The 27,629-nt window shown below is 39.4% G+C and overlaps 2 protein-coding genes across 21 annotated transcripts in view; one reads left to right on the top strand and one right to left on the bottom strand.

Annotated features, from left to right (window-relative positions):
- The window catches only part of APBB2 (amyloid beta precursor protein binding family B member 2), a 193,092-nt gene extending 188,580 nt beyond the window's left edge, over positions 1-4,512 (top strand). For all 15 annotated transcript variants that reach the window (XM_064449328.1, XM_064449329.1, XM_064449332.1 and 12 more), the window contains one exon: positions 445-4,512. In XM_064449328.1, the coding sequence (XP_064305398.1) occupies positions 445-612 (168 nt within the window). In that variant the 3' untranslated portion in view covers positions 613-4,512. The remainder of the gene's footprint in view (positions 1-444) is intronic.
- Positions 3,687-27,629, bottom strand: NSUN7 (NOP2/Sun RNA methyltransferase family member 7). Of its 6 annotated transcripts, XR_010372615.1 has the most exons (15): positions 27,545-27,629; positions 23,065-23,347; positions 22,509-22,868; positions 22,023-22,081; positions 20,594-20,724; positions 19,244-19,396; positions 17,797-17,980; positions 15,421-15,631; positions 13,617-13,760; positions 12,951-13,052; positions 12,314-12,431; positions 9,023-9,140; positions 6,749-7,404; positions 5,341-5,517; positions 3,687-4,912 (listed from the first exon to the last, which is right to left on the bottom strand). XR_010372615.1 is itself a non-coding variant. In XM_064449342.1 (14 exons), exons 3-13 carry the CDS (start codon positions 22,819-22,821, stop codon positions 6,784-6,786), a joined length of 2,154 nt encoding a protein of 717 aa, XP_064305412.1. In that variant the 5' UTR covers positions 22,822-22,868; positions 23,065-23,347; positions 27,545-27,629; the 3' UTR covers positions 4,999-5,517; positions 6,749-6,783. The 6 variants fall into 6 exon arrangements, 5 of the variants coding, with proteins under 5 accessions (XP_064305412.1, XP_064305413.1, XP_064305417.1 ...); XM_064449342.1 differs by lacking the exon at positions 3,687-4,912 and having other exon boundaries at positions 4,999-5,517; XM_064449343.1 differs by lacking the exons at positions 3,687-4,912; positions 27,545-27,629 and adding an exon at positions 26,220-27,127 and having other exon boundaries at positions 4,999-5,517.

Genomic DNA, 27,629 nt, shown 5'->3' with positions numbered 1-27,629 from the left:
CTGATATATTTAATCAATTAAAACACAAACATTTTTAAGTTTGAAATGTCAATTTAGCAAACAACACCCCTTTAATCATCTGTGTAAGTCAGAAATCTTCACTACACAAGTTATCTAATGCTGGAAAAACAATTTGCTTGGAGTTGTGTTATACAGTCCAGTGACAACGTAGTGAAAATAATCCTTGTTCAAGAACAGGTGGACCCAGAAAACTTATTTGTCAGTTTTCAAAGGGCTGTTCATATGACATAGTATCTGTCATGTGCTAAGGATCGGCTTCTGCCCACAGATTAACAGACCAGTGTCCCATCAACCTCTGCTGGGCTGTTTGTTACGGCCGAAATGGTGGTTTGATGATATTGAAAGTATTAGAAGTGTATTTAAAATGCTGTGTGAAAGTTTCGGATACAGTAAGGATCGCAGAATGGTTTTGCTTTGTTGCAGTTACGGTATCAGAAGTGCTTAGTAGCCAGACCTCCTTCACAGAAGGTTCGACCGCCCCCACCTCCTGCAGACTCGGTGACCAGAAGAGTTACAACTAACGTAAAAAGAGGAGTGTTGTCCCTCATTGACACTTTGAAACAGAAACGCCCAGTCACTGAGATGCCGTAGCTGCGCAAGAGAGAAGATTCTCCCAACGTTTAACTGAAGTAGCTACACTAAGGGAAATGAACTGACGATGTCTGGCCTTCCATTTCAAATTGCTGATGCTTTGTCTTCAGAAAGTTTACCCTTATCGAAACAATGTTAGACAAGCATGTTCTCTCGTTCTTGCCACCATCGTGTGATATGAAAAGAAGCATGAATAATCTTTTGCTGTCAGTGAGTTACACCATGAGCAATGGAAGGTCTGTTTGATTGTAAATACGTGAACGTTACCTAAACTCACACAAAAAAAAGAATATGGCCACGTCCCTCCCAGTGAACTCGTGCTAAAGTCCTTGGAGTGAATGATGCCTGAGTTGATAGTTTCACCGTCTTGAGCTGGATTTGTCACAAACCAATCTTAAACCCTACTGCACTTTGCTCTGTTTTCAACACTGGAGTAGGTACCAAGTATTAGCTACCATTGAATTACTGTAGATTAAATACCAAGTTTTATTTTTTACAGAACTACACCTGTTAGTTTTAAATTGTTTGTCAGCATTGGTCTAGCAACCACTTTAACATCTCCCCGACATGCTTTTGAATCATGGTGTCATTATTTCATCTCCTGGTTATACATTATGGTCTTAGAGAAGAAGAATCACGTTTAATACCAAACCGATGCTGAAAAATCCAGAAGTGTTTTCAGTAATTGAGTTGCAGGGTGATCCACTGAAGCTTGTCAGCTTTGAACATACGAATGCAACTGAACTGTTGGCTGTTAAATTTATTCTCCTAAATCTGTCATCAATTCATCAAAAATACCGTTGTTTCACCCAGGGCTTAAACCAATCAGGAGTAAGAACTAGTCAGTAATTTTACTGTCTTAGAACTCTTATAGAGACTAAAAATATTCCATACCTTTTCCTTACAAGTGTTTGATGAAATGTTCAGTTCAGCGTCTGTTGCACAGTTCCCCCTTCCCCTCAGAGTTTCTTGCTGAACACTTTAACACGCCACAAAAAGAACAATCATGTTTCCTGTTATCTACAAAACTCCATGAAATTTCTTTTACTTTTAATGCTCCTGTGACAAAATAAGAGAGTTGTTTTCTAACAGGATCGTGCTTCAGGTGGTACAACTTGATTTCAGTGCTTTTGCTCCAAAGGCTTCATCTAATGGCTTTGATTTAAACACCTCCGCAGGCCCTGACCGCGTCAGCCCAGTATCGCCCCTTGAAATTGCACCTCTGGCTAATCTTCAAATGCAGTTACACATCTGAGTCTCTCCCTTTGCCACCTTCTGTCTAGACCTGCAGATTGGTACAAATTTTGGAAATGGAACATTAAAGACATTTTAACTAGTGTTGGAAATGTTTTGCCTCCGTTTATAGGTATGTTCCAAACTGTAACTGTCTCCCACGTCTGCAGATCTGGTCATACTGTAGTTTTAAAAGAACATTGGTGAGGCTGTTATTGCAAGAAATTATTTTACTATGCAAGAGACTGTTATAAACAATTTTCTTTTTATTTCCTTATTTAAAGAAATTAATGGCAACACCTGGGCAAAGCAACTTAGGAACACAAGGGGAAAAGAATGATGATTCAAGAAATTTCTGCATTGAAAAATGCAGAAAAATCATTAAACTAACCTCAGCGTGATGCATGGGCGAGTGTCAGGCGCAGGCTAGCTATGCAACTATTGTAATTAAATTTAGCTCTCTGGAATACCTGCTGAAGAGCTGAGCCTCCACCAATCTCAAATCTCTGTATGACCATGATCCTGCACCCCAGGCGCTGAAGCAACTATTTCCCCTCCCAAGGCGCACGTTCCTGCCGCCTCCTCTGCCCCAGCCCCCTGGCTTGCGCAGCCGGAGGGGAAGCTGCTTATGCACCTGTAGGCAGGGAGACCCGGCGGCGAGGGGACGCAAACAAACCCACTCCTTTTAGCAGCACCAATGGTTGAAAGTGCCCACAAAGCCAGATCTCAAGGCATGGAGGTAGCAGCTGGCACACCTGCTGGGTTAGTTCCTAACACTGATCCCAGCAGCGTCCGCTGGGAGCACCGTAAAAACTCACTTCCTATCATGACTGCCATCAGAATGTAGTGGCTGCCATTGTAGCTTTCGGTAGCGTCATGAAGTTAAGAGATAAAAAGTCTCCTTATTAGTCATCATGCTAGTGATTCACACTTTGACTTTATTTTAAATTACAGAAAATGCTTTGACAGTGTCTTTTTAAAGTTCCAGCTGGAAAGGCCAGGATTTGGGATTTGCAACTGTTCTACAACAGTGAATTTTAAACAAAGCGTATAATTAAATTTTGTAGTTGCATCTGCCCAGTGCTGGTTCTCCCCAGGGGCGATCCGGGCTCTCTTTAAACCAAACCGACACTTAGCGAACCGCAGTGTAAAGGTTCTTCCACGTCGGTGTTGGCAAGGCTGTGAACACCTAGTTAGCTCTCACTAGCAGAGTCTGCCATTGCAGGAAGGGCTGAGGAGAAGACAGGAAGGTATCTGAAAAGCCGTAGGTCACTTGCCAGTATGTGTTAAGAGGTTTGTGTCTGTTAACGAAACGCTGTTGATTTTACAGATATTTAAGTAGCATTCTTAATGGGCTGACTATATGCGGCCTTTTTGCTTCAGTAGAGTTCCTTATTCTCCAGAAGATTACACACCCAGGTGTTTACAGAATCGGAGCCTAATATTGCGAAGCCATTACCTTTTGTTAAACAATATATTAAAACGCTCTTTTTACCATGGCCAAAAAAGGATGTGCGGGGTATGTGTTTAGGGAACTGCCACCGTTTTAGTTGCTGTTATAGCGACCCTTCAGCTACCTATGCATTTTTTTATAATACCTAGTGACTCTGTAGGCAGGCAGCCATGTTCGCTATGCCTTGTATGTCTGATGCCATATTTTAAATTAACCTGTTAAATACCGCTTGAAATATTTTTATTTTATTTATTCTATTTTTACTGAAGTATCCTGCATTATTATGTTGATGTATTGTCTTTGCTGGATGTGCACTTGTAACATTCTCCACTCTGTACACTGTCAGTTGCCTAGGAAAAGGCAGGCTTTGTAATTATTTGTAGTCACATTTTTATTGATGTAGAAAAATCATGTAAAGCAAAGCTAATTTCTTCATTTTTTCAGTGCAGGTAGTAAGTTAGAGGTAAGTATCACATGTCAGTTTTGTCATTAACAAGCTGCCTTGCAGGAGCAAGATTTATATTCAGTCAACGACTGGAGACAAAAGCCTTTCTTTTGAAATCTGCAGTGCTGGCTGACGGTTTTATTTAAGCCACTTACTGTTTCATCTGAAGGGGAGCAAGGGGGTGTGGGAGATGTAAGGCGACGGTGGCCGCCTACAGGGTGGTTAAACAGGAATAACAAAAATTGCGTGGAAGGGCACAGAATCTGTTCACAGTGAAGTGAGTTCGTAGTCATAGACTTCTTGTGCACCTCTTGAAACAACGTGCCCTTTCGTGACAGAGGAAGAAAAGCGGTGGAGTGTCTCATAGCTTACACCAGTTCTGTGTCACCACGAGTTCTACATCCCTTTTAATTTTATCAAGCGTTTCATAGGTGATTTAACTAGGGATCTAAAATTGTTAGTAAATCACCCATGGAAGAGAACTTTCTTATTTCAATGGCTGATACAGGCTCAACCTTTCACCATTGCCATTAATCCCATTACTCCTTTCTTGGGCAGGTTAATTAAAACATTGCTAAAACTTGTGCTGCACAGTCAGCAAAAGCAGGTTTGTTTTATTTTAACAGCAGTAAGAAAGAAGGAAACACCCCCACTGTCTATTAGCAGTACATAAAGTATCTGACACCAAAAAGGACTATTTTCCCTGCTGTTGACCACTTCTCCACATTTAAATGTAATCTGTTCTGAGAATAAATTTAGCTGCATAAAATGATTGTCTCAGCTGTTACTGGTCCATGAAACTGGGAAATTATTTCTTTTGTGCCAAACTGTGGTTGAGGGGAGGGAAAAACATGCTGGTGGCTTAGAGGCAGTAGCAGTGCAATGGATGCTTTTGCATCTGGAAAGCCGAAGCAACAGCTTCTAGCTGATTATTACAAATAAGTAACTGGATTAAAGAAAATTAGTCACATAAACAGCTTTACTGTAAAAAGTCACAGAGCGTTTAATGAGCATACAGGCTCCTACCTACTGAAGCCATCTGAAGCCAGCCCCAGATAAGCTGGCGACCTGCAGAATCAAAATCTTCGCTACCAGCTCTTCAGTATTCTTGGTAAGGCATCAAGATTCTAACTGGTTCAGCCTCCATAACATTTCGAAGACTCAAACTCCTGAAAGCAAGATGAGACCGACTGTGGGACATCATGATGCGTGTTACGTAAGTAGCCCAGAAAGTCTGTCATCAGACACAGATATATTCATTTAGAAGTAATTTTAATTACTTTTAATAAATGAATGATACAGATTTTGATTTTAAAAAATAGTTTAGTTCTCTAATTGCAGAATCTCTAAGTTTATTTTAAGCATTTAACAACCATATTGGAAAAAAAAGCCAAACCTCCTTACTGTCCATTCCTTTTACCTAACATGTAGAATCTCTCCTCCTCCAAGATGGTTTTGAAATAAAATAGGAATTTTTTTTTTTTCAGTTCCATACACTGCATGCACACAGGTCTAGATCTGTCCCTACAGGTTTGTTCAGAAATAAGAGCAGAGTTCATCCTTTTATTGGGACAGTTAAGGAGCAGGCATTACTCACAGGGATGTACAGCAGGTGGGCGATGCCTTTGAACAGGACAGCTGGCTCGGACTGAAATGCTAAAAGACATTTTCCCTGATTCACTGAAGCAAGGATATTCATCTGACGAACCAGAGCCTGCTGCCTATGCTGCTGGCGTAGTATCATTCACATCCTTCCTTCTAAAGGTAGCGCTGACTGGTGTGGGTGATGAAAGAGAGATAGATGTTAAAACATTTTCTGTGGATGGATCTAAATCCCATCTCAGGGATAGGTCACGCAGGTTAAGACTCCGTATCATACTGTCGACACTATTGGCAACACTCGTACCAAGTATCTTAAATGTCTACCTAGAGGAAGACCTCTTTAGGGCCACGGCTCCCTTTGGGCATTGCTATGCTGTCTTTGTTCCATTTCTACACAGTATAACCTAAATATATGCAATTCTTGATGTTCCTCTTACAATCACGCCATCATTGTTTGCCATCTTCCTTCTTTATATTATCTGTATTTAATACTAAATCCGATTCTTGTTAAAAGCATCGCTCTGTGTCCCTTTTATCCTCTGCTCAGATTATACAACTGTAGATGTTTTACAGTTACTTTATTTTGTATTTGCCAGCAAGAGGGAGCAGGTTAGAAGCCACAGCTGTTTCCAAAGACAGACACACTACTCCGTGGTCAGTCATTACTCAGCTGACTAGCAGTAACATGTATAAAAACAACCCTCTTTGACAGTAGCAGCTCTTTTCAACTAGGAACTGCTTGGGTTAAGGAAGCTGGTGAAAAGCAGTTATGAGCCATGACATAGTCTGATGTGACATCATGATGGCAATTCAGTATTATTAGCATGAGTGTATTTTATCTAGTTTTCATTGTTAATATTTTGAAGCACACTGGTGTAGGAACCAAGGGAGTAAGTACTAGAAAGCTGTGCAGGGGCTTCAGTGTACCTGGCCAGTTGCCTGTACAGAAGTCAACCTCTAGTTTTAGAAATAAAGGTGGGCTAATTGGCTTACTTCCCACGTGCCACAATCTAAATGCTAACTTGCAGAAATGATATCTAGCACTTGTAAAGAAAAAGAGCCACTTACTAAATGCAGCCTCACTTTTAAAAAAAAGGCAATTGGAAATTGAGTATTCCTACAGATCTGTGCAGGTCATGGAGGTGGGGGGGGGGAAGTATATGGTTTAACTTGTGACTTTGACATGTATAGCAAGGAGCTACGGTTTTTTGACCTCACTTCCCACGACCTGTGCAGCTGAGCTGCATTCACTGTGAAGTGTGAGTGCCAGTTTAAAATTACATCTAACATGGATATTTCCATGCAAATATCCCATAATATATCTCTTTCCTACAGCAAGATTATCCTGCATAAAGATGTACTGTAACCTAAGCGTGTAGATAAATATATAGAGGAGTCTTTACCTTTGTTATAAAGGCTGGGCAAACTTTGCAGATTTTTACAGCCATGGCCGAGGATGGCTCAGCACAGCTGGCTTGACAGCTTTAGGCAGAGGTGGTGGAAGTTTCCTCCCACTCGGACCTTTTGCTCCAGTCCAGCCATGAAAGCAGGGATGAGTTGATGTCCTGGGTTTGTTTCCTTGCAGGCATATGTATGGCATTATCACTGGGGGCAAAATGATCTCCACAGGCTTCAGTACAACCCTGCGATGTTCTGCACGTGGCCTTCTAGCAAGTGCCTGTCCGTCATGTGCCCTGCCCATAGGTGATGAATGAGATGTGTGCTTCAGCACTCTAGGCAGAGCTGGGGCTGAAACCGGGTTGAGGGGTTTCTTCGGCTGAATGTGGCTCTTTGTTCGGCTCACATTCTTTTGTAGTATGTTACCGACTGCTTTAGGCACGGCAACTTCAGCCTTAACATTGGATACAGTTTGACGGTGAAGGAACTCTTCCATTTTTGGCTCTGTACCACTACCAGTAATATTACTTCTGCGCTGTGTTACTTTTGGTCGCTTTTTCTCCTCTTCCTTTGATCTTTCTACAGCAACACCATCTAGGAGTCCTTTTGCTGCAGCACGAGCCAGAATGTCTTTAACAGACACGTTTTCAGAAGAATCTTTCTGAAAATTTCCAAGGAAACAACAATACATCTAAGCCACAACACAAAGCTGCAAACTTCATGCTTCAATCGCAGATTCCTCAGAATTTACTCCACGAGGAAACTATGGCGGAGTCTAGCAGAAAGACTTAAGTCACATGTGACAAATGCTAACCAAAGTATTTATTCAAGAAATTGAGAATGTGACTGCTGTGTAAAGAGGTATCTGAGAGTTTGCTCTTCAGAGAGTTTGCCCTCTACAGGCCTAGAGAGGGGAGAGTGAATTCTGGGCTTTGTACTACATGTCTCTCAAATTGACTTGCTCTGCAGCATGTCTGTAATAACATGCATATAGATATATAGAATGTGTGTGTATCAGAAATAGTTACTAAAATACAGAAATATCGTTAAACATGAATATTTTGCATGATAATGAAACTCCTTGCTCATAATACATAAGCAAGGAACTCTCAAACTAGATTAACTAGTGAACGAGGGCAACAGCCAAAGAAATAAAGAGAAGCAATGGGGAAGAAACTACTTACAACTAGCCAAGAAGAGGTTTTCTGTAAACCAGAAATTTCAGTTGAAATTAGACAAAATGGTCAATTTCAAAAAACTGGCCATAGGAGCAATTGCTTCTGTGCACTAATATTTGACTAAAAAATTATTCATATCAACTACCTGAAACAAAAGTGAGTTTTTTTCTGGAGGAAGACAATCTGATAGACAGATGTACACGGCATGATTAACTAAAACTTACTAGCTCAGGGAGCCAGGTTAAAAATTATATTACAGTGAAAAGAAAGAGGTCAATAGATAACTTGAAAGGCTTTTCAAGTGTGATTCTCTTACTCTAATAAAATCTTCTCTCCTAATTCCCCCCAAGACACAAGCTTCTTTCAAGCACTGTAACTGCAGAATGACAGGAAGTGGTACAAATAACCAAAGAAGATCTCATATCTTTAATTTTCAATTAAATTCTAATTAGCTCCCCTCCTTCCTCTTCTGGTGAAAAAAGTCCTGCTTCTCTCAGACACAAGAGGAAAATGTTGATGCTCAGAGATGCAAGCCACCCCATTAAGGCCTTTCCTCAGAAATCACGCCAAGACTTTTCCACTTACTCAGCAAAAGCCCCCTGCTTTTCAAGCCAGATCTGCATTTGCCTTAGTTTTGGAAGGAAACATTCATACCTATTTTATTCAAATTATAATGAAGTCTTAATCCCTATGGGTGACACTGTCTGCTTGGATGCTGGCAGATCTTGGTGACACATTCAGACATAACAAATAACTTTACTAGACACCAGCTATCATGAGTCTAGTCAAGCTGTGTATTTCATTCCAAGGTGTGACAGCAACAATATATTTCCTCTACGTGTTCCTAGCACTGTCTTCTGTCAAAAAACTGCTCTGACCATGAACAGCTCCAGAAGAAAAGGCACATATTGGAAAGCTGTGCTCAGCATAAAACACCAGAGTTGCACATTTCAGCTGCTCACCTATTCTTTGTTCTTAAGACAACTAAAGAACAGCCAGGAAGTTTTTTTTAAATGTACCATTTCATAACTTCTTTTGTGGAAAACAGCAATATTCTTTTTCAATATAGTGTTTTTAAATGGCATTTTTTTTTTAGCTTACCTCTCTTGCTAGAATAGCTAGAAAACAGCCACTGGAAATATCTGATGGCTCCATTTTGAAAAAAATTTCAGTGGAAGCCTCTGAATTGGAGCAAGGAGTAAACACAGAAGGAATAAGCCTGTAAAAAAAATAAACCAATGACCAGAAAATAATAGTTAAAGACATAAGAGGAAATAAGCACGGATGTATTAGAAGTAATTTCCGAATTACATCTGTTAATGACAGTCTTATAGCCTTATCTTAATTTTAAAAAATTGCAATTCAAGAAAGACATAAGAATTCAGCTTTTTACAATTGGTTTTTCTCATTTTTTCCAATACTTCCCATTTATTTTTTTCCAATAATTAGATGTATTAACCACCAGATAACAAATACGTATGAACATAATTAACAACTGCTTGCTTTCTCAGGTCTGCAATTACTGGATTATCAAGTTGGCCATGAAGTTGAGGAATGCTCTGAAAACACTGAGTAATACACTGAAATTGTAAAGGTGTTGGCTTTGAGTTATTAAGTATAATAAAGAATACATCTATCTAAGCTAAAAATCTTAGGTTAGAAAAATTTGCCTATCTGTAATAATTGAGTGCTTTTTTCAAATTCACAGCTTTGCAATGCATCAGTGAGGAAGGAAGAACTAGCCTTTTCTCATGTTCTCCCTGTATTCCAGTAATCCCCTGCTATTATAAACAGGCCTCAAGGACTTGGCTCTTAAGGCTGCTAAATCAGTACTAAGCGGTTTTGGTACAGAAAAACACTATCAAAACATGCCTAATGCAATTTTTACCCCCTCCTCTTTGCATTGCTGAGGACTGTATGATACAGCTCCTCCTCAACACTCCACTGATCCTCTTGTGATGGAGCTTTGTTCAAAGATAGTTATGGAGAAATGCATTCAATATTTGTAAGCAATATCCTGACTTGGCTGGCTAGTCCATTTCTAACAGGAAGCCTGCAAAACTGTTCGTTCCCAAGTTTTCACCATAATCTGAACTTTTTTATATGTCCCTCAGAACTTGTTAAAACAGACTAGAAGGCTCACATCCTCCTTGCATTACTGAATAAAATTCTATGCCCTATGACACATACATAGGAGATTTTTTTTGCTTTTAGATCTGGTCATCCAATGCAAAAGAAGGGACAGTCTTTGCTTTGGTTCATGTATACAGATTACAGTTACCAAGAATCCCTTTAACAGATAGTCTGGCCCTGAAAATTGATGCAGAAATTAACTCAAATTTGACAGGCCAAAGGAAAATGCATGAATGGTTTAGCATCTCCTCCACACAAACCTGTTTGCCATGTGTACCCTTATGTAAGGTAAAGTCTTTTCTATAAACTGTCTGTCATATCCTTAAGGTAAGCTCAGCTTAGACAGGGGGTACATGGTTGAAACCACCTTTAGGATGTCGCAGCCCTAAGACCAGCTGTACAACCCCAAACGCCAGCATAGCCTTATTTTGTTCGGCACCGCTCCAGCACTGCAGAGTGAGGCCAAAAGATAGAATATACATAAGCGCAACTTCTGTAAGAGTTTCCTGAAAGCTCTCGGTTTTCTTGGAAAAGTAGATTAAGTAGATCTGTGATGATCACACAGGATGTTTTATTAGTATAGCTTGCCTGTCAAAGCCCCTACTGTGAACACAGGGGCTACTAATTCTGCAAGAGTTTTTTATTCTATCCTGCATTCTGTTAGTCAAATAAGTTACCTAATTAATTAAAGGAAAGCATACAAGGAACTGTGGTAAGTAGTACATGCATCTTAAATGGCTGGAGCTTTCACGTCTTAAGACAAGCATAATCACACTACATATTTTATTTATGGAGGTCTATTATTGCTCTGTTTACACTGGTTACCAACAGCTTTATTGCAGCAAGAATGAGGCATGAAAACATCCAAGATACATCCACGACACTGAAGAAGGAACTGATTCTGGAACCATTATTTTTGAAGTTCAATTAGTCCTCAGTCAAGAATTTGCTCAGGTCTGCAAAAATCCTAATGGGATTTTATTTCTGAGATGGCCTTCTATTTGAGAGCAAAAGTGTAATTTGGTGGTATGGCAAGTTCTGTGATGTTTCTGCAAAACACTGAATAGATTTTCTTTTGGCTTTGAGAGGAGGAGGAGGAGGGTTTTAGACAAGGGGGAATTTTTCCTGAAAAAAAATAGAGCTCTGGGAAAAAAATCTCAGATTTTTTAAATACAACTTCTGTTACATATATCATTAATTTATGTGTTATTTGTGTTCAGGTAATTCAGAGACCATTGTGTTCCAAGGTCCACCTCGTTCACCCTATAGAGGAATAGCAGCATAGAGGTCAAGACATGACAGACTTCACAAAATTTCAAATCCCCAAGGAAAACACAGTTTACAGCAAAAGTTCATAAATGCTTTTGGACTATCATAGCATCACTGGCAAGACATACCCTGATTTCTCCCATTTAGCATAAAATTTTAAGCAGGCTGCTCTTTTCTCTCAGTGATTTACAAGAAAGATGCATTTTGATGTACTGTAACTTAACATCATGCATAACATACCTGTTTTTAAAATTCTGTGGACAATTCTGGTCACAGTTAACATTCACCATTTTAATCAGGCAAAATTTAAAGGCACTGAATGGTATCTGGAACCACAGTCCCTTTCCGCATGATGGCCAAGTTCAACATCATCTAAGGTAATATAAAATCTGAAAATACAGTATTGCTCTCCTGTGCTTTTGGCAACATAAACTTTTAACCTGCATCCTGTAATCAACTATTCTTTCTCTGTGCAAGTACCAACTGTTTGCATTTATCTACTGTGACTGAAAGGAAAAATCCAGAAAATACCCATCAGTCTCTTAACAATTGCTCCAGCTGACACGGATGACACCTGTATTTTAAGTCTTGGATTCTTTTTCCCTTGCAACTTGCCATTCTAGGTCTGAAGCTAGGGCATACTATCAAGTTCCCTGACTTTTAGTCTCCATTTTATCTTAAACCCGCTTCAGTCTCTGAATACTGACAGGCTGAAAGCAATAGCTCTATCAGAAGCTCACCGCAATGTTATTTCTGACCAGTGATGCTTTCCTCCCCTCTCAGTTTCAGATGGGAACAAAAATATTAGATTAAGAAGTCAAGAGGATGCTACTTATTCCAGTCCTTTTGATGTTATGAGTACTGAGAGGCAGCAAAAAACTATTTTAAATGCTAATCTAATGCAAGACACAGATCAGTCTAGGATAAGAATTATGCTACAATTTAAAGTTACACTTTAATTTTCTGTAGACAAAACTATTCATTCCATACCTATATGGTTGTACTTTATTTCCTTCCACTCCAGAGTCCAGTGCTTTTTTCACTACTAGTTCATTTTCTTCTGGGTAAACTGAACAAGTGCCGTAAACAATAGCTTGTACTTCGTTAACTACAAAACAAAAATTCCACTGTTCAAATTCTTCGTGCACACAGTGGTTTTATTAAGGACTGAAAGCAGCATAAAAATTATGCCTGGGTGTCACTTTCACCAAGAAAATATACCCTCCCGCACACATTAGTATTCAATCTCTAGTGCTTTTCAATAATTAAAATATTCTCAAATATTTGCAGATTTCAGCACAAATTCAGAGCTGCATCATCTTTTCACACAGCTGCCAAAGGAGTGGAGCAGAAAGTGGCAGCATGAAGATGGAGTCAGACTCTATGTACAACTTTTCCAGAGCATGAGGAAGGCAGTAAGCCAGTTCTCTACACAATGCTGAAGATTACTGTGTTAATGGCTGGTGAATACTAGAACACGGAAACACCTTTGGACTTGAGGAGATCATTATTTAGGGGTTTTAGTTACACACTTACTGTTAACTAATAGGGTGATCAGTGTATTTTTAACTATAGAAAAACTGGTGATAGGAGGTCTTCCCAGAAATTGGAGAACTCACACACTTACATTTCATTGCATGCATCAACTCATTAAGCTGCCTCTCAGCAAGAATACTGAGTTTCTCCTTAGATACAGATCCTTGGAAAAGGTCTCTCAGCAATCCTGCATCTAAATGCAAAGAGTTCTAAATTTATTACTGCAACTTGTATCAGTGGCTTAATATTCAGTTATTTGCAGAAGATGTTTTGGTAATAACCAGGTCCATTACTAGTGCAGTGGGACAGTAGGTTTTACAAATTACAATACCGAGGAGTGCCTAAATGATCCTCCTTTCCCTCTTTACCTGTAATTACTACTGCCTCTTATTTGCTTCTATTTAATGGGAACTGTGCAGTGAATAGACTTGTATAGTCAATAAAGGTATGCACTCAATGGAAAATTACACACAATAGTCTCTTGAAATAAATTTTCTGCCTATAGACTTCTTACTTCAAAAGAAAGGCTATACAGACTCTGCTCCCCAGAATAACCCTCAAACTTCATACTATCGACTTGAAGCAGACACACAGAATTATGCAAGTTATTTAATATATATGTTTTATAGTAGTTAAAAAAAGGGAAGGCTTTTTATAAAATGACACCATTTACTGAAGCAGCTACAATGTCCAGATCACAATACTTCAATACTATTTCTACCAGAAAGCATGAGCTAGCCATTTTAATAAAAATTACCTCCATGTTCATTCAAAATAAAGTCTATTGGGTTGCCAACACCCAGCCCAGAGCATTGTGGTAGCAGCAAAATAACTTTTGCCTTTTGAAGTCTTGGGTCTGTTGGTCCAACCTCAGTAAAGTCTTCATGTAGCAACTGAATATCTGGGGAAAAAAGGGAAAAACTCAATGGTTCTACATGCAAGCAAGCCTGCCTAATTTTAATGGGATAAAGTGAATAGACAGTGGTGTTACATGGACTTCCACAGAGCTAGAGCCCCCTAGAGCCTGCTAGACCCAGATTATAGAATCATTAAGGTCGGAAAAGACCTCTAGGATCATCAAGTCCAACACTACCATGTCTCCTAAACCATGCCCTGAAGTGCCACATCTACACATCTTTTAAACTCTTCCAGGGATGGTGACTCCACCATCTCTCTGGGCAGCCTGATCCAATGCCTGACCACTCTTTCAGTGATGAAATGTTTCTTAATATCCAATCAAACCTCCCCTGTCACAGCTTGAAGCCATTTCCTCTTGTCCTACAACTAGTGACCTGGGAGAGGAGACCAACACCCACCTCACTACAACCTCCTTTCAGGTAGTTGTAGAGAGCGATGAGGTCGCCCCTCAGACTCCACCTGGCTAAATAACCCCAGTTCCCTCAACCTGTCCTCACAGAACTTGCTCTCCAGACCCTTCACCAGCTTCGTTGACCTCCTCTGGACACACTCCAGCAACTCAGTGTCTGTCTTGTACTGAGGGGCCCAAAACTGAACACAATACTCAAGGTGAGGCCTCACCAGTGCCGAGTACAGGGGCACGATCGCTTCCCTACTCCTGCAGGCCACACTATTCCTGATACAAGCCAGGATGCTGTTGGCTGCCTTGGCCACCTGGGCACACTGCTGGCTCATGTGCAGCTGGCTGTCAACCAGCAGTCCTTCTCCTCCAGGCAGCTCTCCAGCCACTCCTCCCCAAGCCTGTAGCATTGCATGGGGTTGTTGTGACACAGGTGCAGGATGCAGAACTTGGCCTTGTTAAACCTCATACAGTTGGCCTCGGTCCATCGATCCAGACTGTCCAGATCCCTCTGCAGAGCCTTCCTGCCCTCCAGCAGATCAACACTCCCACCCAATTTAGTGTCATCTGCAAACTTACTGAGGGCGCACTCGATCCCCTCATCCAGATCATTGATAAAGATATTAAACAAGACTGGCCCCAACACTGAGCCCTGGGGAACACCACTGGATTTAGCTCCGTTCACCACAACCCTCTGGGCTCAGCCATCCAGCCAGTTTTTTTACCCAGCGATCCTCCAAAGTATGCCCCACTGATTTCAAAGAGACTGAAGGACTAGCTAGACCTTAGCAACTTCCACTGGAAAGACTGCTAATGGGTTCCAGGGTCTTGTTGCTTTCTGTTCTGATCATGTCCTCTGGGTAACTGGACAATGCATGTGGTTTGGATTAACACCCTCAAACAGCTGAAAATCAGACTGAAAGCAACAGCCAAGGCTCCAAATAAATGGACCCAAAGTTCCCAGCTACACCAACTGCTATACAGTAACTACTTAGATGGAAAAAATTCACCCAGACGTTTCAGGAGCTTGCATCTATGACATGGGTAATCTGCAACCTTCGATTAACTTAATTGTAGCTGAAGAGTTGTCAGTTTGCCTTGTGACAACAAAGAAGTTGTTACTGCCTTCCCCAAGTCCTTAAACAAGGGACCTCTGAATCCTGATAGAATTATGCCATATTTATCAATATCACAAACACCTATATTACAATACTTTATGCATACCAACTGTTTTAACACCTACTTTTACATCCCATGTGACTGAACAAGTTCCTCAGTTCTGCTGCTTTCACTGAAGATTTCACGCCGCAAACAAAAATTTTGGACATGGTGTGATTTGTCAGCACTGACATATGGGCAACGGTCAGATGGGAACCTACATGAGCCACTATAATGTCATCACCTATATTCAGCAGCGCCTGTGCAGAGTGTACAGCAAGGCTGCGAGACTTATCCTAGAAAATAATGACACAAAAATTAAGTATCACCAACTAATTAGTTTCTATGAATGCCAATCATCTTCTCCAAATAAGGAAAGTATTTGTTTTCATGACAACCGGGAAAGAAGGGAGGAGAAAAACTAATCAGGGATAGCTGCTAATATAGAATTAAATAAAGTACAAAACCAAACATCTTAAGTCACTCACTAAACTTAAAATAATTGAACTAATGCATAAGAAAGCATAATATCCATAGGTGAAAAGCATAAGTGCGTGTCATCCCCAAGAGGAGGAACTCTTAGCAACAGCAGGTTCCAAAAAAGACAAACATAGGCCACAATATGCAGAATTCATCCTCAGAGGCAGCTTAATAGAGAAATGCAAAACTATTCACACCACTCTTGACAATAATTACAAGAGAAATTAAGGCCTTACAAATCAAAGACCAAGATTTGGCTGAAATTTGAAAAAGAGGCAGATTTAAATGCAAAAAGCACAGGGACCTCTCAATAAAAGTGGATGATCTCATACTATAAGTGATGAAAACAAAAAGAGATATATCAAACATTATCTCCATCAAATTACTTTAAAACACAGAGTGAAGATATGGACCACAGGCACCATGTTTTGCACCAAATCTGGCAAACACTGATGATAAAGGAGAGGGGAAAAAAAAGGCACTAAACCTTTAAGTTCACATCAATGTCTATGTATCCACTTACAGCATTCAAGTACCACCCTATCCCACCAAAGAAAGATGGAGTTTTTGAGGGTTGTTTCCTCACTTTGAATATTAGGGAGTGACACTCAGAATTTGTTCCCATGACCTATGGGGCTCCCATGTATAGCTCTTTTCTGTAAGTCTTCTATTCAAAATATACATACTGAAATTGACTACTGAATTACTCTGTAAGCTGGGTAATAAATTTTGAGGCTTGTGCTGGTTTTGTCTGGGATAGAGTTGTTATTCTTCACAGTAGCTAGTATGGGGCTGTGTTTTGTATTTGTGCTGAACAGAGTGTTGATAACACAGGGGTGTTTTCGTTACTGCTGAGCAGGGCTTACACAGAGTCAAGGCCTTTTCTGCTCCTCACACCACCCCACCAGTGAGTGGGCTGGGGGTGCACGAGAAGCTGGGAGGGGACACAGCTGGGACAGCTGTACCCAACTGACCAAAGGGATATTCCACACCATAGGACATCATGCTCAGTATATAAAGCTGGGGGAAAAAGAAGGAAGGGGGAAGATGTTCAGAGTGATGGTGTTTGTCTTCCCAAGTAACCGTTACGTGTGATGGAGCCCTGCTTTCCTGGAGATGGCTGAACACCTCCCCGCCCATGGGAAGGGGTGAATGAATTCCTTGTTTTGCTTTGCTTGTGTGCGTGGCTTTTGCTTTACCTGTTAAACTGTCTTTATCTCAACCCACGAGTTTTCTCACTTTTCCTCTTCCAATTCTCTCCCCCATACTACCGGGGGGGGGCGTGAGCGAGCAGCTGTGTGGGGCTGAGTTGCCAGCTGGGGTTAAACCACGGCAAGGCTAAAATTTCCAGAAAATGCTAAGCATCAAGTGAAAATGCCCTTTGAAATGTTTCTGCTAAGCACTCGGGAATCATCAGACACTTCAGCTAATTTCTGGTTGTGTGTTGCTGGACAGTTACTCCAAATGACCGCTCTACAACAGCAACCTCTGACCTGGAAAGGCTAATGATGGCAAGGCAGGGGAAAGACCAGTGGGGTTTATGAGATTTAGGAACCACGCTGCACAAAATACAAAGAAGTGTCATCATTCCATCACAAATATGCAGTTGAAGAGGAAGACATATAACAAAATTACAATACCGTTACCTACTAACTGGGGGTAGTTACATAGAAACTTTCCTCACATTTTCAGAAGTAAGTCTGCCTCTTGAACCACTTTTGATGCTTATTTCAACGGTTTTAAGATTAAATTTAAAATGTTGTACTAACTTAATTGTAGCTATACATTATAAGCATTAACATTTGCATGCTAAATTTAGTAAGTGGAAGTTTCTAACCTTCTAATTATTAAAAAGTCCAAAACCTTATGAGTATGTTGCTGTCTGACTGATTTAACAGGACAGTCACACAATACATGACCTCATTCTAATGCAAAGCATTATTTTAGTTTGCAGAACATATTAAAGATGACATCAGCTCACCTGCAGTAAGAGTTTGCAATCTGCAAAAAGATCTAAATTAAGCAGTTCTTCTTTAAGAGAGGAAGGAAAAAACAGTACATCATGGCAATGTTGGTCCATACAGTACGTATAATGGTCAAAGTCTGACACAGTTTCAACTCTTGTGAATCCCTTCTTCTTCAAATCTTTGAAAATGTCTTGAAGGCTGTTAACATACAATTCTGACTATTAAATATACAGCATTTGCTTAAGCAATATAGTTCACATTGATTATACGGATTTTTGCCTTCTTTTTTGTGTGTGTGTGTGCATACACACAAAATGCAATACTGCCTAATGCAGGAGGTGAATACAGCCTATTTTAGACACAAACTCTGGTTTGAAACATTTAAGTTAGTAAGTCTGATAAAATAAATTAAGAAAGAGGTATGTATCTCCAGAGGATGATTCAAAGCATCAAAACATAAATGTCCATGTGCAGGAGACACTGTGGCAAATTTACAGTTGGAATAGTTCGGTTCCTTCAACTGTTTTCAATTTAGCCCAGCTTGCCAACAAATTTGATGGCTAATATCTGAAATAATCCTTGTGTAAATGTAATAAATACATAAATGCAAGGTTTGCAATTCAAATATCACAAAGGTTTAAAGATATATACACCAAGACTCATTCGCTGAAAGGCAGTTTCAGACAGTGCCATAAGCTTATATGGTACATTAAATGTAGGTTCAACACAGCAGCTTTCAGTTCAGTCTCAGTTAAGAGTTGCAAAACCACAACCAGAGTAAGACGCCTTCTCTATCTTGAAGAGCCTATCCCCTAAGCACAGAACACTGGCCCAAGACAAGAGTATGAAAAAAGAATTCTTGAAGTCATGATAAAATAGATTACCTGTCTAACACATCAGGTAACAGGACAACCTGATACGGTTCATGTATGAGTTAGCACAGAACTGGGAACACCAGTGTTATGTACACAGCACTCCACCAAACATAAGGATTTTTAAAAGTGTATTTTTATTTTGAGTTTACGCTATCCTTACAGAATAAGCACCATTTTTAAGTATTGTACCTGTCTTAACATGCTTTGCCAATGTTATGGCTTACAGTAACACACCCACTTTTTACAGAAGTTTTCTCTTTCTCTATTTTTCGTCACAGAGTTTACTCACCCATACAGTATTTTCTAACTTTATTTCCTCATTTATTTGATGAAAGACCCACATAAGCAACAGAATAGTAAAAAAAACTGTTTCACAGCTTTCTCACAGTTTATGAATACCATTACTGCAATATACAAAAACCACAAACAAACTTCAGGCAATGTTGCTGGATTAAGCAGAATTTACTATAAGAAACTTAAACTACCAGTAATAATATAACCTGGAAATTCTAAAACAAGTCTGTAGCAAACTACATCACTTCATATGTAAAAACATCAATATTAGATGATACTTTAAAGACCTTACCTGATTTTAAGTGTGTTTATCCAAACACATAAAGGTAAAGCAGAAGCCCTTTGTTCCTGCTTCCGTATGGTTTCTGGTAGAATACATTCAATTGAAAGAGCATCATGTTTTATGCGGCATCTTGCTAGTGCAGCTGCCAATTTTGTCCTGAAACTATAAAAACATAAGCACAAGTTTTAAGAAGTTTTATAAGTGTTTACACCAGCTATTAACATGAAATATTTCTATTACAATACTGTCTTGTTCAGAAACCAAAACCAAAAGTGAGGCCTCATTTTGCGAGCTGCTACAGAAAATACACAAATATAGGACATTTTCTACCCCAGACAATGGTAGATGCAAGGTAGTAGTACATAGTTAAGACTGTTCTCCTTAAACGCACAAGGGACTGGAATTCTGACAGATGACTTCCAAATACATCAATTTTCTCAGACAGATAAAAAAAACCCCAAATATATTTTGGAACTGCAATCTGTGGAATACAATCATCAGATTTTTTTTGTATGTTTGAAGATAAATATATGTGCAGAATGGGCACTTGATGAAAGCTGACCTCTAAGTGTGTACAGAAAAAGTATGGTGGCAACCTGCAGTCAGTTTTAGTTTTATCATTATTGTTATTACTATGTGAAAATCTCAGAGGAAATATCCCCAGTCCTTTTTTCCCCACAGGCTTTATGCATAATCTTTATACATGATTCAAAGCAAATGAAAATTACTGGTGAGCTACTTCAGACATCAAGGCATATTACTTACTGCCCTCCAGGAATACCTTGCATTTATTATATTAGTGAACTTTTGGGGCTATTCTAAATCCAGCAGCAACACAATTTTGTCCAACAAATGCCTGTTGAGTTCATCAACAGACTGACGAAAGAAATACTTGAACACTACTTAAAATGTTTGTTTGACGTATCCTCTTTTTTTTGTTCTAATTACTTAAAGTAATAAATAAATATAGTTCCATAATAGTAGTATTGATAAATAAATGGATATTCCATTCCAGGACCTCTTGACACTATTACACTCATATTTATGAATGTTTACTGAGTATTTGATTTCTTTTCTAAAATTGCACAAAAAAAACTTCAACAACTCCAAAATAAGATACCTTTTTCTAGCAGAATAATCCACAATATAAAGATGGTTTGTTAGCTGTATTTTTCTTAACTATAAGAATATGAAAGTTTCCTTTCAAACTAGGTTCTCATTAAAAATAAAGCCCACAAAATTTGAAGCTGAAAGACATCTGTGATATTGACAATTGAAAAAAAAAAAAAAAGGCAGTGGTTACACAAATCTGTATTTCTGCTAATATATGTCAACAACAAAAGTCCTTATCATGCATACCTGTATAGATAACGCTCTATTTTCTGAACTTCTGCTACAGGCTCCTCTTCATCAAAAATCTCTCGTGCTTGAAACTTTCGGTCTTGTAGGTCATAAAGCATCACAACAAGCAAGCTGGTTAATTCATCCGGCTGCAACAGAAAAGCAACTGGATAGAAAAGGTGACACAAAGCATGCCTCACTTCTGCAAAAAGATCCGTATCAAACAGCAGTCTCCCATGTAAGAGGCATTAAAAACTCCAATGAAATGCTTATTTGTAAGAATATTAAAGTAATTCCTCATGAGAGTTAGTAAAACTAATTGATTTTTAAAAACTCAAATACACAAAAGTTATTTAGCTTATCAAAATTAAAAACACTCTCCATATGCACAGATAATATACTATATCTTAACAACTTTTCACGTTATCAGAACTTAAACTTTGGAATTATTTTCTCCTCATAAGTTCCTTGAATAGCTAACAAAAGCTTCATGTCCACCAATTTGTCTAGTGGGATTCTTTGGTATGTAGCAACCAATAAGCTCAGTGATAATAACCATTCTGCAGTTAGAACATATGTAAAATCTCCTTCCCATGTCTAAATGTTTAAAACAAGGAGCATCTCCTTCTTAGGCACAGTAATTAACAGCACTTCAGCTACTCTTGTCTGCCTCTTTTCATTGAAGTCCTACAGTTCTTAATGCCTTCGAAAATTCTTAGCTTCTCACAGATATGACCAAAATTAGCTCAAAACCTCAAGTTTTTAGGGAAATACCACCAAACACAAAATGTTACCAAGTGGGTCTTACTTCCTTATGAAAACAAGCCAAAAATCATATGTGTTAGATCATTTGCCTGCTCACATCCATCTCCACAAATAACACCCATTCAAATTCATCTTGTAATTTTCAAAGGCATCAAAGACTAAACTGGAAGGAATAGCATATTACTCTGCCAGCTCTAGATTTTCTTTCCATGTCAAAGCAGAAAAGCATGTTGAGACAGTAAAGTGGACCAATTTTTGCCAATATAAGTGCAATATTTATATACAATACAGTCTGCCCAGGAAATGAAACATGGGGTCAATGCATTCTTTCGTCTGATGGGGTTCACCCCATGCTTTCCAACTCTCAGGGACAAGAAGGGAACATGACTTTCTTCCCCACTCACAATGGGACACAGCAGAGAAGGAAAGCCCATAGACATGGACTGGCTCATGGACAATCTCACTGAGCAAGCATTACACTGCAGTAAGCATTATGGTTTGCTCTCCTATGATGCTTTAGACAACTAACTAAAAACAGCAGCAATATTTCAGTCTCAGGCTACCATATAGTTCAAAACAACAAATGTTGTTTTGAAGAATGTTGCAGAATCCTCAGAAAATATTCTAATTACATCAACTTAGAAAATACAGAATTTACTTCCTCACAAAAATGCTCACTTACTATTGACTGGCATGGGTAAACACAACTATCTAACAGTATTTCTTCAAGAAGATCTTGATCTGCAAAAGAAGAAAATAACGACAACTTATGCTATGAAATCTACAAGATTCTATGGAAGAAAAACTTATAAATCACTGAAGAAAAAGCTGGAAGTTTAAAAATCATGAAACTCTAAGGCAAATTCAATCACAAGCAGTAGCAACTCTAAGTAAGTGCAATTCCCTTACATGAAAAAGCATAGAGTTTAAACGTTTGATTTCGCAAAACGCTAACACCACTTAGATATATGTAAATATATATATAAATATATAATATTTATAAATAAATAGATATATGTAAATATTTGAGTCTAGCAGTAACCTGTAGTTCAACAAAAAATTCCCCAGATCTCTGCTATCAGGCAGAAACTAAACACTTTGTTTTTCCGTATCTTTTTTTCTGCTACATCATTTCTGTTAGAGATTCTTGGAAAAGTTTTGTACTTACATTTTAGAGCACTGAAAGCCAGTTCATAAGATACCCGCTGGGAATACTCATCTTTAAAAGTCAGTGTGGGAGATACTGAGTCATCACCATACCGCACCAATATTCTATCCTTACGCTTTTCAGTATGAATGCCTTGAAAAATCTTAGCTGCTTTCATGTACACAGAGTCGTGATAGCCATTCTTCTCAATCAGAGTCATTGTTCTTTTTTCAACAGATCCTTTTTCATCTGACATTTTCATTTCGCTCAAGTCTGAAGTATCATTTATACCATCCTCATGTAAAGACACCAAGTTACTTTTAGAACCTGGCATTCTTCCCTTTGCTGACTGTGTAAGTGCAAGTCACAGTCCTGCTGCCTCTGCAAAAAACAAGTTTGTATTGAATTGTGAAATTTTTTTTCACTGGAATACACTTTTCCCTTCATTTTCAGGTTTTCCATAAAATTTATTTTATTTTTTAGGCTCTAATTCTGCAAATACATATATACATATATCATCCACACTTCTATACTTCTATCATCTTACATAGAGAAGTATTTATAACAGCTTTCTTACCTTATTTATTTTCACTGATGCAGATACAAAGACTGGTTATTTTTTTCAGAGGCCAGTGTTTTACAATAAATGATCCTTACAGACTATATGCAGAGATTTTATTATCTGTGTCTAGTAAGAAGGATTTTTATTGCAGACAGAGTAGTATCTCTTACTAGGAATTCTCCTTTAATAAAAAGACAGTATAGAAATTTCAAAGCAGCCATCGTATCCTCCAAAGAACCATCTTGAAAAGAGTTGCAGTGAATTCCACATGCTTGTCCACTAAACTGCGTATCTGTTCCTAAAAATGAACAATAGAGATCATATAAGTGTTAACGTATTTCATGTATTATCTAAACAGCACAATTTTAAATGTAGGAAAAAAATTCTGACAGGCTCTGAAGATATTATCCAACTCTCCATAAGCCCATATGTGTTTCTTAAATTTTCTACACATCTTACATACAACAATAAAATAAAAATTACCTTGCCCAGCAGTGGAATAGGGCTTTAAGAAAAATAAAAATGAAAATAAAAAGCCCCAGTGTTAGTTGAATAAAAAAAAAATGCTTATGTTAAACATAAAACCTACTTAAAGTATATCCATCGCAGTGCTTGGAGTTACCCTACTTGCTCTGGTTGCTATAATATGCATTTATGACAATGCTTGGAGGCTTAGAAGTCAGGTTAAAATGTTCAGAAGAAGGATAAGCCAAGACAAATTTAGTCACAGGGGAAAGACTATTTAATTAAAAAAAAAAAAAAAAACAAAAACAAAAAACCAAACAACCAAACCACTAGTTTTCCTGTCTGAGGAAGAATAACACAAGAGAACTGTGAGGAATTTAGCAGATTTAGCACAGAAAGATAAGCATGGAGCTGGTGCTGACAAATAGTTCTGGATATTTTAGGATTAACAGCACAGAATAGCAGAATTTGTTCTTTTTGCCAGTCTGAAAATCCAAAAAGAAGGTGATACAGTGACCAAAACAGAAAGGATCTTCTCTTTTGCTACATAATTCAGTTCAGTGCAACCATTCTCAAGCTTTTTCCATGGGCTCCCCGCATTCCTCCGAATAAATTACATACCTCTTCTACCCAGGTCAGACATACTTGCTCAGCATCCTCTTTTCCTCTCCCCTTTCCTGTCCGCATCACACAAAATATAGTGGAGAAGAAAAATGGCAGCACAGAGGGTTGGAGGGGAACAGAGGAACACAAGCTGTTACTTCTCCAGCTGGCAACCATGAAACACCCCATGCTGAGCCAGCATTCCCAACATCGGTGACACTCATCTCATTCCTCCCCTCTCCAAGACCAGAACAAGTCAGCATCCACTCACGCATCCAGCACGCTCCAGATGACCCACTAGTATTGCTTCCTGAATTCTGGCAGCTTATCTGGAAGAGGCCACATTGCATTCTCCTTTCCCAGGATTTGCTCCCCAAAACTGAGAGCCACTAACCCTGTAGAAGCAACTTTTATGGACTCTTTACAAAGGTCCTGGGCCTCAGACAAACAGCTGCTTCTGGTAGAAATTAAGCTCCAACATCCCTCGTGCCAGATGCAGCACTGATGGATCCATGGAGCAAACAAATTTATTTTATGAAGCCATATTGAAACAGAACAAGCAGCGCTAGCAAAAGAAAGCACTGTTCTTCACTAGGTAAGGTACCAGATTACCTATACCAAATTGAAATTTTTGTGCTTAGACAGGAAAAAAATCGTAAATGCTTTCAGGATGTTTAACACTAATTTGACCAGAAGACATGCATGACTTCACAGAAAGGAGGTCAGCATCTAACAGGGACCTGGAGCTCAAACCCCTTCTCCACCTGAACACAAAATATTCCTGTTTGGAATATGTAGCAAGTGAAGTAATGTTTGTGGTGTCAGGACTTTCAAGACTTGTAGGACACAAGTTGTTGTGACTTCTTTGTGAGAGCCATTTTTGCTGACCCACAAGACACACTGCTATTAAGATGATCTGATGAATACACTTTCCCCAAAGACAAATGTCATCATAATAAAGATGAGATAACAGTGCTCCACCCTGTGCAAACACACTGCATGGTGGCAACACTGTAAACCATAGCTTAGGTTACTGAACTGTGTGCCAAGCAGAGAATACTAAGCTTGATTAACAGGAAGCTCAGCTGGGGAAAACTAAAGAAGAGACAAAAGACCCTGCCTTTGCCTATGGAAGAAATTATCTGAATCTCAACCAGATTACCTGGTTGAGGGGGGAAAAAAAACCCTCAAGGTCCCAAGAGGGCCATAATTTTCCTGAAAGACACAATGGCCTTCAAAGTTCAGAAATGTTTTTTCCATTGTTAAGAAAATCTTCAAATGAAACATGAATTTGTTGTGTTAGGGGGTCACTGAAGAGAGGTGAAGAAAATGTGAGGATAGAAAAAAACAAATTCAAAGTTTATAATATTCCTGAGTCCTACAAACATGAAACCAATTTGACTTGGATCCAAGTCCAGCATCTCTCCATACAGTCTCAGCATACTGATTCAATGTTAAAAATACATACATATTCCCAGTGATCTGGGTGACCAGAGGTACAACTGCCTCATCTACGAAGCAGAAACTTGCTGTAGCAATAAAGTTTCCAAGTTCTTGCCAATATACTTCCGCACTGTTTTCCTTAAGCTTGATCAGATTTGCAAGTTAAGAGTGGCAGGCAGAAGAAGGGAACTTAAAGATACTGGCAACTAACATTTCATGAAGTTAGTGGACAGATGTTCTCCATGACACCTAGAGCTTGCGCTGTAAACAGCAAGCACCTATCTCAGGACAGTATCAGTTGTGAAAGAACAGAAAACAGACAAGACAGTATCTCCCCACTTCTGCTTCCAAGTCATAATCCACTAAACTGATGACAATGATTAGGACAACTCGCTGTTAGCACAACAGTTCAACGAGCAATACCAGCAGCCTCACAAGGCAAAGGGGGTGCTTCTCATTCCTCCTGTCTGCGCCAAGGGATGTACAAATCTTTTGTCTGAAAACACCTGTAATACAAATGCAGACAGACTCCCATAACACAAGTTACTGTTACCCAAGTACAAACGATACCAATAAAGATAAGAAGAATGGAAGTTTTGAATAGTAGAGTGCAAGCTAGAGAGGAGGCTGGAGAACTGAATTGGACTATATTGCTTTACAGCCAGGCAGTGCAAGGCAGGAGGCCTGGAGGAGTTCACAACGTTTGTCCCTATCTTTTTTCCAAAGGCTGAGTGGAGCTCCCAGCTGCTCTGGCAGGCTCTGTACTTGAAGCGTTCAACCCGTCTAAGCCCAAGCCCACAGGAAAGCCACTGGAAGAGCACCTGATGGGTGAGAGAGAACAAAGACTTATGCTCATGCTTTGAGGAAGCTCTTGAACAAGACGTTTGAGGTAACCTTTTTCTCACTCCCTAAACCATATGGGAAAAAGTAACATATCAGGTATCTCTCAGATACTCTCACAGGATGCCCACCAAACAGAACTGTCTCAAGACCAGCAGGCACAAATATGTAACACAGTTTTAATCATTGCTTCCCAATACCAGAGATATGCTACTCTTTTAGCCAGTATGCTTGCCAAAGGAACTGAAGAAAAACCGGACTCATTTATTGAATCTTCTCAGTTTCAAGTGAAGCTGTCCGTAGACCATATGGTTTTGCAATTCTGAACTAACAGCACTAGACAAACACAGTAGTTGTGGCACACAATATAGATCCATATGAAAAGCAAATAAAAAATGTTTCTGTTTATACATAACTTTACTTAGTGAGGAAGTTAGCCAGTGTATCATAAACAGTTAGCTTGAAGGATAGCTCCAGTTCTGACTTCATGAACTCAAGTGAACACAATTATGACATTTATTCACTACATGGCATAGTAAAGGATTTACACACACACACACCATCAAAGTCACTAATTCCTCTGTTCATATACCAATACATGTATTTTTCCTATTTCTTCAGTTATCAACACCTTTTTCAGTAGCCTTTACCGTTCATTTACAATTCAGGAAAAAAGATGAACTTCCCCACAGCATCTGTGTTGTATCAGGTACAGGAGGCAGCCTTTATCCTTTAGCCTTTAGCCTTTATTCTAAGCTGAAACCATCTGAGCAGAGCCTGAATGGATGGCAAAGCTTCTGCTGTCCCCTAGCTTCAGTTAACTAAGCTGGAGGGAAGATTAGTGGGAGTCAGGAACAATCCGCCACGAGACCATTCCCTAACTCAGCTTTATTTATGAGTAACGGTCCATGCCAACTCATAGTCCAACCATACAGGAAAAAAAAATACTTCATTGTATAAACATGCAAAGGGTTTCTTGAAAGACCGGGCTGCAAGGACTTAAAAAGCAACCAACACCACACACCCCCCAACCCAACCCATACAGGAGCGGACAGAGCGACCCCTAAGCCTCTTCCCCTCGGCCAGGGGAATTATTTCACCCAAGGATGATTTTTCTCCTGACAAGGTTTCTCCCTCTCCAAACCTCACTCCGGTGTCGGCAGCGCTGCCGCTAGAAGCGCCCCCGCCCACCCACCAGGGTGCTGCGGGGCCTGAGGGCCTCCCCAGGC

This window comes from Phalacrocorax carbo, chromosome 4, assembly GCF_963921805.1.
Source record: "Phalacrocorax carbo chromosome 4, bPhaCar2.1, whole genome shotgun sequence".
Taxonomy (NCBI): Eukaryota; Metazoa; Chordata; class Aves; order Suliformes; family Phalacrocoracidae; genus Phalacrocorax; species Phalacrocorax carbo.
Note: the sequence above shows the minus strand (reverse complement) of the source record. Positions and strands in the feature narration are given on the sequence as shown.

Coding starts and splice junctions, on each gene's coding strand:
- NSUN7 (XM_064449342.1), bottom strand. CDS start 22,821: ATGCCAGGTTCTAAAAGTAACTTGGTGTCTTTACATGAGGATGGTATA. Junction 13,053..13,616: donor TATTTTGAATGAACATGGAG/GTAATTTTTATT, acceptor CTTTGCATTTAG/ATGCAGGATTGCTGAGAGAC. Junction 12,432..12,950: donor GTTGATGCATGCAATGAAAT/GTAAGTGTGTGA, acceptor TTTGTTTTGTAG/TTAACGAAGTACAAGCTATT.